We start from the raw sequence: 14,600 nt of genomic DNA on the forward strand, positions 1-14,600 counted from the left end.
TTGCATATTTTAGTTAAAAATAGGTGTCCAGACTTGGATTTTTTTTTCTAAATGAGATGCTTTCCATTTGTAAACTATATATTCTTTTAATTACTATTTTCTTGCTCATTCAGCATACATACTCACTATTCTTTTCTAGTTCCTGGCAGACATGGAAAATAATGTACTTTTTCGGGATGATATAGAATGTCAGAAACTTATTATGGAAGCAATGAAGTACCATTTATTACCGGAGAGACGACCCATGTTACAAAGCCCTCGGACAAAACCTAGAAAGTCAACGGTTGGAACATTATTTGCAGTTGGAGGAATGGATTCAACAAAAGGTATTAAATAATCTTTTGCAGGGGGAACAGAGCAGAGGGGGGGAAGGAATTTTAATTAGTAACACACATGGCCAAAAAGCTCTTTAGAGGAATGGCTGGTTCCAGGACTGGAAAAATACCAGGTAGTTGCAGAACCTCTTATAGTGCCAAAAAGTAAGGAAGTGCTCAAAGAATAATAGAGACAGTTCAAGGGACAGAAGAGGCCATTTGTACGCACAACCACTGTCCAAATCTGGGATAATTTCAACACCAAAATAAATAATGATAAAAGAGGATCATTTATTAAATCAGTAAGTATTCATGAGTCCACACTGCTACAAATAAAGACAGGGCAGTGCATCAGCTTGATTTTCTTCTGCTGTAAGGGACATAATAGGAACAAACAATAAGATCCAAAATAAAGTCTGTAGATTAAATAACAGCACTGTATAAATGTTAATTTCCAGATTTTGATGATTGTTTTGTGGTTTCGTAACAGGGTTTCTTGTTTTGAGAAAGATACACTGAAGTATTTAGGATACAAGGGCATCATTTCTACAACTTAATCTTAGTTCCGGGGGAGAAAAGTATACATACCATATACATTGAAAGCAAATGTAAAACATCCACATTTGGAAAATCTGGGCCAAGGGTCTCTGGGAATTCTTTGTACTGTTCTTGCAACAGTTGTTACTAATAACAATAATAGTAATAAAACACCATATATAGTTCCTACTCAGTGCCAAGTAGTGTGCTAGAAGCTTTCTGTGTGTATTCTCTCAGTATACATTGATCTCCCTTCTCTCTGAATTCCTAGTACTAATAGCCTTCCATCCCCTGACAGCACCTCTCTGACTTGGGACTACATCTCTGAGCTCAACTCATTCTACTTCTCCCCTCACTCTTTCTGTTCCAGCCCCACTGGCCTTTAACAAGCCAAACATTATCCCACATCGGGGATATTACATTGCTGTCCCCTCTCACCAGAATGCTCTGTGCCCTGATGTTGGCATGGCTAGCAGATATTATTCACTCAGATCTCCAAACATCAGTTTAACCAAAAAAGATTCCTGTTGGCCAGTCATCACCTGTCTATCACTTTCTAATCTTGTGTGTACCTCTTTGTATCTCATTCCTCTGCTTGTGTTTCTTCATAGCACCTGATCTGTCTACTTCTTTCCTCCCCGCAAGTGAGCTCTGGAAAGCAAGAAACTTGTTTTTTTCAACAATAAATCCCACAGAGCCTAGAACAGTGCCTTGCACATAGACAGCATCAATAAATATTTGCCATATGAATGAAGGTTGTCCTTTGCCATCTCTTGAATTATTTGTAGGACTGAAGCCCTCAATGCATTATTCACATCTAAAGATTTCTTTTCCATGTGATATCCTTAATGGATATAAAAATAGGAGTGCTAATCGAAAGTTTTATTGTAATTTAACTTTTAGCTTCATGGTAACAAAGATATAGATGTAGATATTATTCCATATAACATAATATGGTGCTAAGTATGTATTTATAGATACTTAAGTTCCAAATATAGGCTTGATCACTGAATGGTAGAGAAATATGTAAAGTTAAATAGCTGATGAGAGTCATAGTATAAATATTTGAAATTTCTGGAGAGCCACAGTCCAGGTAATCAATCTGCAAATACTTATTAAGTATTTACTATATGCCTGGAACCGGTGCTCAGCTTTGTAGTCCTTACTAGCACTTCTTCCTCTCCTTCTTGCCTTCTCTTTTTTTTTTTTTAAGATTTTTATTTATTCATGAGAGACAGAGAGAGAGAGGCAGAGGGAGAAGCGGGCTCCCAAGGAGCAGGGAGCCTGATGCGGGACTTGATCCCAGGACCCTGGGCCATCTGAGCCACCCCAGGCACCCCCTGCCTTGGATTTTAAAACCTAGGTTCAAGTATCTATTTTACTAGCTTTAGGGCAATCCTGGGCCCTAAACTTCCAAGGACAATGAGGATGAATATCTGTCTTCAGCTTTATGGGAGATGGAGGTCCTGCCTCTCATCAAAGCTCTTTCGTACAGTGGAAAATTCTCCATGCATAAGAAGGGGTACCCAAAGTAAATAATACATTTCTCTCTCTCTTTCTTGGTTTCTTTCTCTCTCTCTCTCTCTCTTTCTTTCAAATCTTACATTCTGACAATCACCAAGTCTTCTTTCAAATGAGTCTTATTCTTCTAAATTTCCATTGCTACTTTCCAGTTCCTGGTAGCCTCCTATGAGCCTACATCTTTTGATCATGTTCATTTAGTGCGAATAGCATTCCTTGTGTTGTTACTAACATTACTTGTGTTATTATGTTAAGGGCTTCACCTATCATTTTTAATCCCATGTTCATAATAACTCAAAGAGCGGAATGTTGTTATTGCCCTAGGATACCTATACTTAGAAGAGTTAACTGTCTTTCCCAGGAGTACCCAGCTAATTAGTGATGGAATCAGGATTCAAAGCAGGCACTGACTCTGGAGACTACACCCTCTGCCTTATTACCTCTTCTGTTAACATGCCCTACTCTGCTCAGAAACTACAACAGTCTTCATTTCTTAGCACATAAGATGTCAGTTCCTCTTTCTAGTTTCCAAGACTCTGCAATCTGGCCATTATTGCTTGACCAACTTTATTTCTGAGTCTTTCCTAGATGCCAGTTGTTCTCACCTTCTATCTGATTCAAACTATCTTCCCTGGCCTTAACTTACTTTGTACCCAAAGTCTTTATAATGAGCAATTTGCATTAATTGGATGTCAGTCTGATCATTGGGTTCTTGGTCCCTTCATATATCTTAGTATAGGGCCCAACAAATAAGCTGGAAATGTTTCTAAATAGCCACTAAGAAAAAGTTAGAATATATTTCTGCTTATGTTTTTAAAGGTTAATCTTTTAGTATAAGTCAGGGAACTTCTAAGCTTTTATACAGAATTTTGTAATTACTAGAAATTTGTTATTTGGGGATTTTTTTTTTTTTTTTTTTTAAGAATTATGTTTGGTGGGATGCCTGGGTAGCTCAGGTAGTTAAGCGTCTGTCTTCGGCTCAGATCATGATGCCAGGGTCCTGGGATCAAGTCCCACATCGGGCTCCTTGCTCAGCGGAGACCCTGCTTCTCCCTCTGCCTGCCGCTCCCCCTGTTTGTGCATATTTTCCATAACATGTTTCCATCTTAACTAATTACATCTACAAAAACCTCATTTTCAAAATAGTTTATATTCTGAGGTTCTGGGTAAACATGGATTTGGCAGGGGCATTGTTGCTTTGATAACAATATTACCTCCTTTAAAGTTAAATATTATAGGGGCACCTGGGTGGCTCAGGCAGGTAAGTGTCAGACTCTTGATTTTGGCTCAGGTCATGATCTCAGGGTTGTGGGATCGAGCCCCAAGTGGGGCTCAACTAGGAGTCTACTTGGGATTTTCTCTCTTCCTCTGCCCCTCCCAAATAAATAAATAAATAAATAATTTTAAAAATTAAAATTAAATTAAATATTATATAAAGTACCCCATAAAAATATCCATTTTTTTGCAAAAATGTCATAAAAGATTATTCTTTGACTTATTCAGTAATATCATTGTGTTGCAGTTCTTTATATTGTGTCTGCTGTTTATTTAAATTATCTTTCGAGTAATAATGTATTTGCATTGTCATACACATATTCAATGGTTATGAATAAAATTTGAAAAGTGAGTGTTAAAAAGAAAAAGAATTATGTCTGGTGTTAGCAAAGGAAATTTTAGTCACCAATTCCTGGAACTATGATACTGCTTAGTGAACTGGAAGTAAAATAACTTTGAATGAAAAAAAATATTCCTTAAACTCATTAGTGAGGAAAAATGATTAGCATTGCCTTTTTATTTGACAGAAGGAAGACATTTTTAAAGATTAAATTTAGAGTGAATAAAGTATACTATTACATGAAATAGTATGAATAAAATTTCTTTATACCTAAAAATTATAAAGAAAGATTATTCAAGCTCAAAAAATATTTTTGAACAGCTACTAAATACAAGGAACTCTATTTGTTGCTGTGAAGAATACAGAGATTGTGGGACGCCTGGCTGGCTTGGTCCATGGAAAGTGTGGCTCTTGATCTTGGAGTTGTGAGTTCAAGCCCCATGTTGGGTGTAGAGATTACCTAAAAATAAAATCTTAAAAAAAAAAGAATACAAAGATGGAAAAAGACTCTATCCCAAATAACTTAAGAGTTTTGCAGGGTAAATTAAAAAAATAAAAACTGTAACGTATGAGAAAATATATTCTCTCTCTCTATATATATATATAACAAAACTTTCTAAATTTTAGATTATTAATAGTATTAGTGCTCTGATGAACCAATTATAACAAATACTTTAGAATAAATATTTGTCCTGATTTTAATTCTATAAAGATAGCTGTGATTGCATGTTGTGTTAGAAGCTTAGAAAGAGAGAAATAAAATAGATTCTAATTGAACTCTTCATAAATGGAGGTTGGGTTATTTTAGAGGGGTGGGGCTTTTAAATTTTTTTCTCAGTTCATAAAACAAAAGAATTCCTGGAATCTTTTAATTCTTTTTTTTTTAAGAGTTTCTTTATTTATTTGAGAGAGAGTGGGAGGGAGAGGGAGAGTGAATCTGAAGTAGACCCCGTGCTGAGTGCAGAGCCCAGTGCGGGGCTGGATCCCATGACTGTGTGATCATGACCTGACCTGAAACCAAGAGTCAGGCGCTTAACCGACTAAGCCACCCAGGTGCCCCTGGAATCTTCTAATTCTTAAAAAAATATAGACAGGACCAGACAGTTACTCCCAGACTCCCCACACTCATAGTTTCCCAAGTTCATGATCTGCACTCATGCTCTTGTCCTTCTAGGTTGCAATAGAATGTGCATCCCCTCCCTGCTCCTAGGAAGGCCAGCCCCACAGCTGTGTTCTGACACTGCCCTCTCCTGCCTCCTCAGGAACCTCGCTGTTAAGTAGGACCCCTTCAGCTTCTTTCCTCACAACTAGATCCTTCCCATTAGCATGTGAGCAAACTCCAGTTTATCCAGTTTGAAAAGCAAAACAAAACCTCTCTCAACCCACCTAGTAACTCCTATCTCTCTCCTCCCTTTTATAGCCGAACTTCTCATACAATCATCTATGCTCATTATCTCTTATCTCCTCACCTCCCCATCATGTCTTAACCACTCAGACAAGGGACTCTCCATAAAGTTACTAACGACCTCCATGAAGATGAATCTAGTAATACTTTGTGGTCTTCATCTTACTTGGTCCTCTTGGTAGCATTTGATACTGTTAGTAGTTTTACTTGCTACTAAATTTTCTTTAAGTTTTTATTAAAAAAAATTTTTTCCTCTATACAGTTAATTTTTTAAAAGATTTTATTTACTTATTTGAGAGACAGAGAGAGATAGTGAGAGAGCGCACAAGTGGGGTGTAGGGGAACAGGGAGAGGGAGAAGCAGGCTCCCCGCTGAGCAGGGACCTCTGATGCGGGCTAATCCCAGGACCCTGGGATCATGGCCTAAGTTTTTATTTTAATCACCCTGTGCTCATCATGACAAGTGACTCCTTAATCCCCATCACCTATTTCATCCATCCCCCACCCACCTTCCCTCTGGTTACCATCAGTTTGTTCTCTATAGTTAAGAGTCTGTTTCTCTCTTTTCTTTTCCCTCATTATATTCATTTGTTTTGTTTTTATTAAATTTATTAAATTCCACATATGAGTGAAATCATATGGTATTTGTCTTTCTCTGACTGACTTATTTCACTTAGCATAATACTCTCTAACTCTATCCATGTCATTGCACTGGCAAGATTTCATTCTTTTTTATGGCTGAGTAATATTTCATTGTATATATATATACCACAACTTCTTTATCCATTCATCAATCCATGGACGTTCAGGTTGCTTCCATATCTTGGCTATCATAAGTAATGCTGCTATAAATACAGGTATGCATGTATCCCTTTGACTTAGTGCTTTTTTTTTTTTTTAAAGTAGGCTTCACACCCAGCATGGAGCCCAACGTGGGGCTTGAACTCATGACCTTGAGATCAAGACCTGAGCTGAGATCAAGAGTCCGTCACTTAACTAACTGAGCCACCCAGGCACCCCTGAATTAGTGCTTTTGTATTCTTTGGGTAAATACCCAATACTGCAATTGTTGGATCATAAGGTAGTTCTGTTTTTAACCTTTTGCAGAACCTTCATGCTGTTTTCCAGAGTGGCCGCACGTATTTGCATTCCCACCAAGAGTGCAAGAGGGGTCTGCTTTCTCCACGTCCTCACCAACACCTGTTGTTTCTTCCGTTGGTGTTTTTAGCCATTCTGACAGGTGTGAGGTGATACCTCATTGTAGTTTTGATTTGCATTTCACTGATGATATGTGATGATGAGCATCTTGTCATGTGTCAATTGGCATCTGTAAGTCTTCTTTGGAGAAATGTCTGTTAATGTTTTCTGTCTGTTTTTTAATTGGATTATTTGGTTTTTGAGTGTTGAGTTATATACGTTCTTTATATATTTTGGATACTCATCCTTTATCAGATAATGTCATTTACAAATATCTTCTCCCACTCTGCAGGTTGCCTTTTAGTTTTGTTAATTGTTTCCTTTGCTGTGCAGAAGATTTCTATTTTGATGTAGTCCCAATAGTTTATTTTTGTTTTTGTTTCCCTTGCGTCAGGGAAACTTATCTAGAAAAAAATTGCTATGGCCAATGTCAGAGAAATTACCACCTGTGCTCTCTTCTAGGATTTTTATGGTTTCGGGTCTCACATTTCGGTCTTTCATCCATTTTGAATTTATTTTTGTATATGGTATAAGAAAGTGGTCAAGTTTCATTCTCTTCCATTTTGCTGTCCAGTTTTCCCCACACCATTTGTTAAAGAGACTGCCTATTTCCCATTGGATATTCTTACCTGCTTTGTCAAAGATTAATTGACCATGTAATTGTGGGGTTATTTCTGGATTTTCTATTATGTTCTACTGATCTATGTGTCTCTTTTTGTGCCAGTACCATACTGTTTTGATCACTACAGCTTTATAATATAACTTAAAGTCTGGAATTGTGATGGCTCCAGCTTTCCTTTTCTTTTTCAAGGTTGCTTTGGCTGTTTGGAGTCTTTTGTGGTTCCATACAAATTTTAGGATTGTTTGTTCTAGTTCTGTGAAAAATGCTGTTGGTATTTTGAGAGGAATTGCATTATATGGATTGCTGGGGTGTCTGGCTGGCTCAGACAGTAGAGCATGTGACTCTTGATCTTGGGGTTGTGAGTTCAAGCCCTACATTGGGCATAGAGCTTACTTAAAAATAGCTAGATAGATAGGAGCACCTTGATGGCTCAGTCAGGTAAGTGTCCAACTCTTGCTCTGAGCTCAGGTCTTGATCTCAGGGTCATGAGTTCAAGCCCCATGTTGGGCTCCATGCTGGATGTGAAGCCTACTTAAAAAAACAGATAGATAGATAGATAGATAGATAGATAGATAGATAGATAGATAGTTAGATAGATGTGTAGCTTGCTTTGGGTAGTGTGGACATTTTACAATATTTGGTCTTCCAATCCATAAGCATGGAATGTCTTTCCATTTCTTTGTGTCATCTTCAGTTTCTTTCAGCAGTGTTTTATAGTTTTCAGAGTACAGGTCTTTCACCTCTTAGGTTAGGATTCTTCCTAGGTATTCTTAATATTTTTGGTGTAACTGTAAATAGAATTGTTTTCTTAATTTCTCTTTCTCTGCTTCAGTATTGGTGTCTAGAAATGCAATAGATTTCAATAGATTGATTTTATATATGTTATTGCATATGTTTATCACTTCTAACAGTTCTGTGGTGCAGTCTTTTGGGTTTTCTACATATAGTATCATGCCATATGCAAATAGTGGAACTTTTGCTTCTTCTTTACCAATTTGGATGCCTTTTATTTCTTTCTGTTGTCTGATTGCTGTAGCTAGGACTTCCAGTTTTATGATGAATAAAAATGGTGAGAGTGGACATCCTTGTTTTGTTCCTGACCTTAGGGCAAAGGCTTTCAGTTTTTCACCATTGAGAATGATGTTAGCTATGGCCTTTATTATGTTGAGGTATGTTCTCTCTAAACCTACTTTGTTGAGGGTTTTTAACATGAATGAATGTTGTACTCTGTCATATGCTTTTTCTACGTCTATTGAAATGATCATGGGGCACCTGGGTGGCTCAGTCAGTTGTCTGACTCTTGATTTTGGCTCAGGTCATGGTCTCAGGATCGTGAGATTGACCCTACATCAGGCTCCACCCTGGGCATGGAGCCTGCTTGAGATTCTCTCTCTCCCTCTCTCTCCCCCAACCCCTGCTCACTCACGCTCACTCTCTGTCTCTCTCTAAAAAAAAAAAAAGAAAGAAAGAAAAGAAATGATCATGTGGTCCTTATCCTTTGTCTTATTGATGCAATGTATCATGTTGGTTGATTTGTGAATATTGAACCACCCTTACAACCCGGGAATAGATCCCACTTGATCATGGTGAATGACTTTTTTTAAATGTATTGTTGTATTCAATTTGCTAGTATTTTGTTGAGAATTTTTGCATCTTTGTTCATCAGGGATATTGACCTATAGTTCTTTTTTTGTGTGGTGGTAGCTTTGTCTGGTTTTGGTATCAGGAGAATGCTGGCCTCATAGAATAAATTTGGAAGTTTTCCTTTTTCTATTTTTTTGAATAGTTTGAGAAAAATAGGTATTAACTCTTCTTTAAATATTTGGTAGAATTCTCCTTTGAAGCCGTCTGGTCCAGGACTTTTGTTTGTTAGGAGTTTTTTGATTGCTGATTCAGTTTCTTTGCTAGTTATCAGTCTGTTCAAATTTTGTATTTCTTGGGTGCCTGGGTGGCTCAGTTGGTTAAGCGACTGCCTTCGGCTCAGGTCATGATCCTGGAGTCCCAGGATCGAGTCCCGCATCGGGCTCCCTGCTCAGCAGGGAGTCTGCTTCTCCCTCTGACCCTCCCCACCTCATGTGCTCTCTCTTTCTCTCACTCTCTCTCTCAAATAAATAAAATCTTTAAAAAAATAAGTTAAAAAAAAAATAAAAAAAAAATTTTGTATTTCTTCCTGTTTCAGTTTTGGTAGTTTATATGTTTCTAGGAATTTATCCATTTCTTCTAGGTTGTCCAATTTGTTGGTATATTGTTTTTCATAATATTCTCTTATAATTGCTTGTATTTCTGTGGTGTTGGTTGCTACTTCTACACCCTCATTTGTGATTTTACTTATTTGGGTCCTCTCTCTTTTCTTTTGGATAAGTCTAGCTAGAGATTTATCAATTTTATTGTTTGTTTTTTTGTTTTTTCAAAGAATGAGCTCCTGGTTTTATTGATCTGTTCTATTGTTTGGGGTTTTTGTTTAGTTTTGTTTTTCGTTTCTGTATCATTTATTTCTGCTCTAATCTTTATTATTCCTTCCTTCTGCTGGTTTTAGGTTTTCTTTGTTGTTCTTTTTCTAGCTTCTTTAGGTGTAAGGTTGGTGTTCAAGATTTTTCTTGTAGGCTTATATTGCTATAAACTACCCTCTTAGAATCACTTTTGCTGTGTCCCAAAGGTTTTAAAACATTGTGTTTTCATTTTCATTTGTTTCCATATATTTTTAAATTTCTTCTTTTATTTCCTCATTGACCCATTCATTGTTTAGTTTGCATGTTATTTAACCTCCATGTATTTGTGGTATTTCCACATTTTTTTTGTGGTTGACTTCTAGTTTCAAAGTATTGTGGTCAGAAAAGATTCATGGTATGACTTCAGTCTTCCTAAATTTTTTGAGACTTGTTTTGTGGCCTAACATGTGATCTGTTCTGGAGAATGTTCCATGTGCACTTGAAAAAAATGTATATTCTATTGTTTTAGGATGAAATGTTCAGAATATAACTGTTAAATGCATCTAGTCCAGGATGTATTCCAAAGCCAATTTTTCCTTGTTCATTTTCTGTTTAGATGATCTGTCCATTGATATAAGTCAGATATTAAAGTCCCCTACTATTACTGTGTTATTATCAATTAGGTCCTTTATGTTTGTTATTGTTTTATGTATTTGGGTGCTCCCATGTTGCGTGCATAAATGTTTACCATTGTTATATTTTTTTGTTGGATTGTCCCCTTTATTATTATATAATGTCCTTCTTTGTCTCTTCTTACAATCTTTGTTTTAAAGTCTGTTTTTTCTGATATAAGTATTGCCACTCCAGCTTTATTTGACATGCATTTGCATGATAAATGTTTCTCCATCCCTCACTTTCAATCTGCAGGTGTCTTTAGGTCAAAACTGAGTCTCTTGTAGGTAGCATACAGCTGGGTCTTGTTTTTTTATCCATTCTGTCACAGTATGTCTTTTGATTGTCTTTTGATTTAGTCCATTTACATTCAGAGTAATTACTGACAGATATGTATTTATTGCCATTTTATTACTTGTTTTGTGATTGTTTCTGGAGATTTTCTCCGGTCCCTTCTTGTCTTTCTTTCATGGTTTACTGGTTTTCTTTAGTAATATTTGGATTGTTTTCTCTTTATTTCTTGCATATTTATTAGTGTTTTTTGATTTGTGGTTACCATGAGGTTTGTCTATAACCTCTTCTGGATATAGCAATCTGTATTAAGTTGATGGTAATTTAAGTTTGGACCCATTCACTTCTTTTCTCCTCCCCACATTTTAGGTATATGGTGTCCTATTTTACATCTTTTTATTTTGTGAGTTCCTTGACTGACTTTTTACAGAAATATTCTTTTTACTGCTTTTGTATTTCCTACCTTCATACTGTCTTTTTGATCATTCCTTTCTATCAAATAGTCCCCTTTAATATTTCTCACAGGGCTGGGTTTAGTGGTCATGAACTACTTTAGTTTTTGTTTGTCTAGGAAACTCTTTATCTCTCCTTCTATTGTATGATAGCCTTGCTGGATAGATATTGTTGGTTGCAGATTTTTCCCGTTCGGCACTTTGAATATATCATGCTACTCCTTTCTGGCATGGTAAGTTTCTGTTGAAAAATCTGCTGCTGCTAGCCTTATGGTGTTTCCTTGTATGTAACCGTCTTCTTTTATCTTGCTACTTTTCATATTTCTTTCTTTATCACTATATTTTGCCATTTTATTTTTTTTAAGATTTTATTTATTTATTTGACAGAGAGAGAGAACACAAACAGGGGGAGCAGCAGGAAGAGGGAGAGGGAAAAGCAGGCTCCCCTCAGAGCAGGGAGCCCAATGCAGGGCTAGATCCCAGGACCCTGGGATCATGACCTGAGCTGAAAGCGGATGCCCAACCGACTAAGCCACCCAGGTGCCCCTATTTTGCCATTTTAATTACAGTATGTTTTGGGGTGGATCTGCTTTTGTTGATTTTGTTGCGGGGGGTCTCTGTGTTTCTGGATCTGGATATCTGTTTCCTTCCCCAGATTAGGGAGGTTTTCAGCTATTATTTCTTCAAATAAATTCTCTGCCACCTTTCTGTCTCTTCTTCTGGGACTCCTATAATACAAGTGTTAATTATGTTTGATAGGGTCACTGAGTTCCCTAAGTTTATTCTCAGTCTTACTGATGTCCTCCACTCCTTTCTCAAGTCCAGTGAGTATCCTTATGATCACTGCTTTAAATTCTCCATCAGGCATGTCACTTATATCTGTTTTGCTTAGATCTCCAGCTGTGGCCTTGTCCTGTTCTTTCTTTTGGGTCAAATTCCTCTGTCTTCTCATTTTGTCTAAGTCTCTATGTTTTGTCTAAGTCTCCCTGTTTTTCTATGTTAAGAAAGTCAGCTATATCTCTGTTCTTGAAGGTAATGGCTCTATGAAGAAGAGGTCTTATAGTGCCCTGCAGTGTAGTGTCCCCCTGTTCCCTTGGGCCTGGTGCTTCAAGGAGTGTCTCCAGTGTGTACTCTGCTATTGTGGCCTAGCCACTTTATCCTTTAGACCAGTTGTCTGCAGAGGCTCTCTTTGCTTGTTGTGGGCAGTGTTTGGTCCCTGGCTGAATGTGGTGCATTTTAACTAGGTGTGCTGTGGTCTGCTTATGAAATGAGACCTGTCACCACTGACACTGGAACTGAGTCCTCACAAAACTCCTCAGTTGGCAGACATGGTGTTGGCAGGGGTTTGGGCTGGTCTCCTGGGGAAGGGGCCTGCTGTGCTGGGACTAAGGCAAGTGTGACTGGGAAGGGCAATTCCACTGGAGTTTGGGGGAACAGGGCTTGGTATAAGCAAGGTAGGTGGTGAGTGTTAGCATGGCACTGGTTCCTGCAGCTGGCCCTGTGCTTATGCTGAGGAGCAGGAGGAGGAAAATGGCACCTGTCAGTTCTTTTGTTCCCAGAGGGGTCCCCATGAATGCTGCCTCCCTGAGACATGCTCTGATAGCAACTAACCTCCCCACTGCATGCCCCAGGTGCTCTTCAAATCAATGTTTCCATGCTGTATGTCCACAGTCTTCTTCAAGAACAGCCCCAATGTCCTCCAAGCTCTCCAAAGCCAAGCATGCTGACTTTTAAATCTCCAAACTTTAAGCCTCACTGGTTGCAAGAACTCATAAAATGCAGGCCCTCTCACTTGCCAAGCCAATTGCTAAGGGGATTCATTTTCCCCATGCACTCCCCTGTGTGCTAGTTTGTCTCCTACCCTTCTCTGAGACCATGGCTCCTTCCTCACCACATTGGCCATGATCTGTTTCTCTCCCAAGCCATGTCTCCATACTTCCGATCATCTTCAGTGTGGCCTCTTCCCTACCTTTAGTTGTGGAGTTTGTTCTGCCAGTCTTCAGACTCATTCCTGGGGTATTTAGGATTTGATAGTTATCTAGTTGTATTCATGGGATTTTGCCACCATCTTCCTTCAGAACTACCTGCTAATTTTTTTTTACTTTGGCTTTATGACACTAATCTACCCTGTTTTTCCTCCCACTACAGGCTGTTACAAATAAACCTTTCTCATTTGACCTTTTAATATAGAGCCTTGTGTATGCCCTAGAGAATAGTAGGAGATGATGTCAGAGACAGAAGCAGGGGCCTGATCATGCAGGAGCTCACTGAAATATAATAAAAGGATCATTGTCAATGCTAATAAAATTATACTTTTATATGTATAAATTCATAAAATAAACATGGTAAAGTTTTTATTCATAACTTCTATATATTACTATTAAGGGGCAACAAGCATTGAAAAGTATGATCTTCGTACAAATATGTGGACTCCTGTAGCAAATATGAATGGGAGGAGGCTACAGTTTGGTGTTGCAGTGTTAGATGACAAACTGTATGTGGTTGGAGGAAGAGATGGACTGAAGACTTTGAACACTGTAGAATGCTACAATCCCAAAACAAAAACCTGGAGTGTGATGCCTCCTATGTCCACCCACAGGCATGGCCTTGGTGAGTATAATTATGCAGGTTCATTCATGATATCATACATTAGGCTTCTACAGCATTTTTACAATCTGTACCAGGCAGAAGAAGACCACGGTGGCAGCGGCTGAGTCAGGAACAATCAGTCACCAAGCACTCCTTCACAATGCTCCTTAACTGAGAAGCAGAATCAGGGCAAACAAGCATATACATAACTGTAACAGCAACCAGCACAAGTAAAGACAAGTAATTTAAAGATTTTATTGTAGCATGATGGAGTGATAAGCCGCCTTTTAAAATATGTATTCTGTGTTGACAATCAGTGTTAACCTAAGCTGATAGAAATGCTTAGTTAATCATCTATAGCCCCTGGTTTTTAAGCAGAAGTGAAGAAAAACCCAGAGAAATCTTGAGGTGGCACAGAGAATATAACGATAGAGACTTTTCATTCTTTCATTCAATAATTCACTGAACTGACATTGATTAGCATGTTCTATGTGCTCTGTTCTTTGCTCAGTAGGTATACAAAGATGAAGAAGACACTGTCTACTCTGAAGGAACTGATGGCTTACTCTGAGTATGATAGAAGATAATTTAGGGTCTTGTGTCACATGACCTATCTTTTTTGATAGGAGAAAGAATAGGTGAAATAGAATTGTTCGGTGAGAGTAAAGCAGATGGAAATAAAATTAGTTGGGGTTATCACGCAGCTTTTGCTGCGTAACAAATACTCCAAAAGTCAGAGGTTTAAAACAACCATATATTTAGCTCATGGATCTGTGGGTCTGCTGAGCCATTCTTCTGGTCCAGGCTGCCTTGGATGATTTCTCCTGGGTTTTCTCATGGATCTCCGGTGGGCTGGCAGGTCAACTAGGTGATCTCAGATAGCCTCAATCACATGTGTAGTAGTAGGCAGCTTGTTGGCCTGGGCAACAGAGACAAGTGGGCCATGTGCCTCAAATC

The 14,600-nt window shown here is 38.1% G+C and overlaps 1 protein-coding gene across 8 annotated transcripts in view; it reads left to right on the forward strand.

Annotated features, from left to right (window-relative positions):
• The window catches only part of KLHL5 (kelch like family member 5), a 92,599-nt gene that overhangs the window by 60,150 nt on the left and 17,849 nt on the right, over positions 1-14,600 (forward strand). For 7 of the 8 annotated variants that reach the window (XM_025887370.2, XM_025887369.2, XM_025887365.2 and 4 more), the window contains 2 exons: positions 140-326; positions 13,440-13,664. In XM_025887370.2, the coding sequence (XP_025743155.1) occupies positions 140-326; positions 13,440-13,664 (412 nt within the window). The remainder of the gene's footprint in view (positions 1-139; positions 327-13,439; positions 13,665-14,600) is intronic. The other variant, XM_073891543.1, reaches the window with a different exon arrangement.

This window comes from Callorhinus ursinus, unplaced genomic scaffold (genome assembly GCF_003265705.2).
Source record: "Callorhinus ursinus isolate GAN/ISIS: 27379988/994484 unplaced genomic scaffold, GSC_fseal_2.0 scaffold4, whole genome shotgun sequence".
NCBI classification, from domain to species: Eukaryota; Metazoa; Chordata; class Mammalia; order Carnivora; family Otariidae; genus Callorhinus; species Callorhinus ursinus.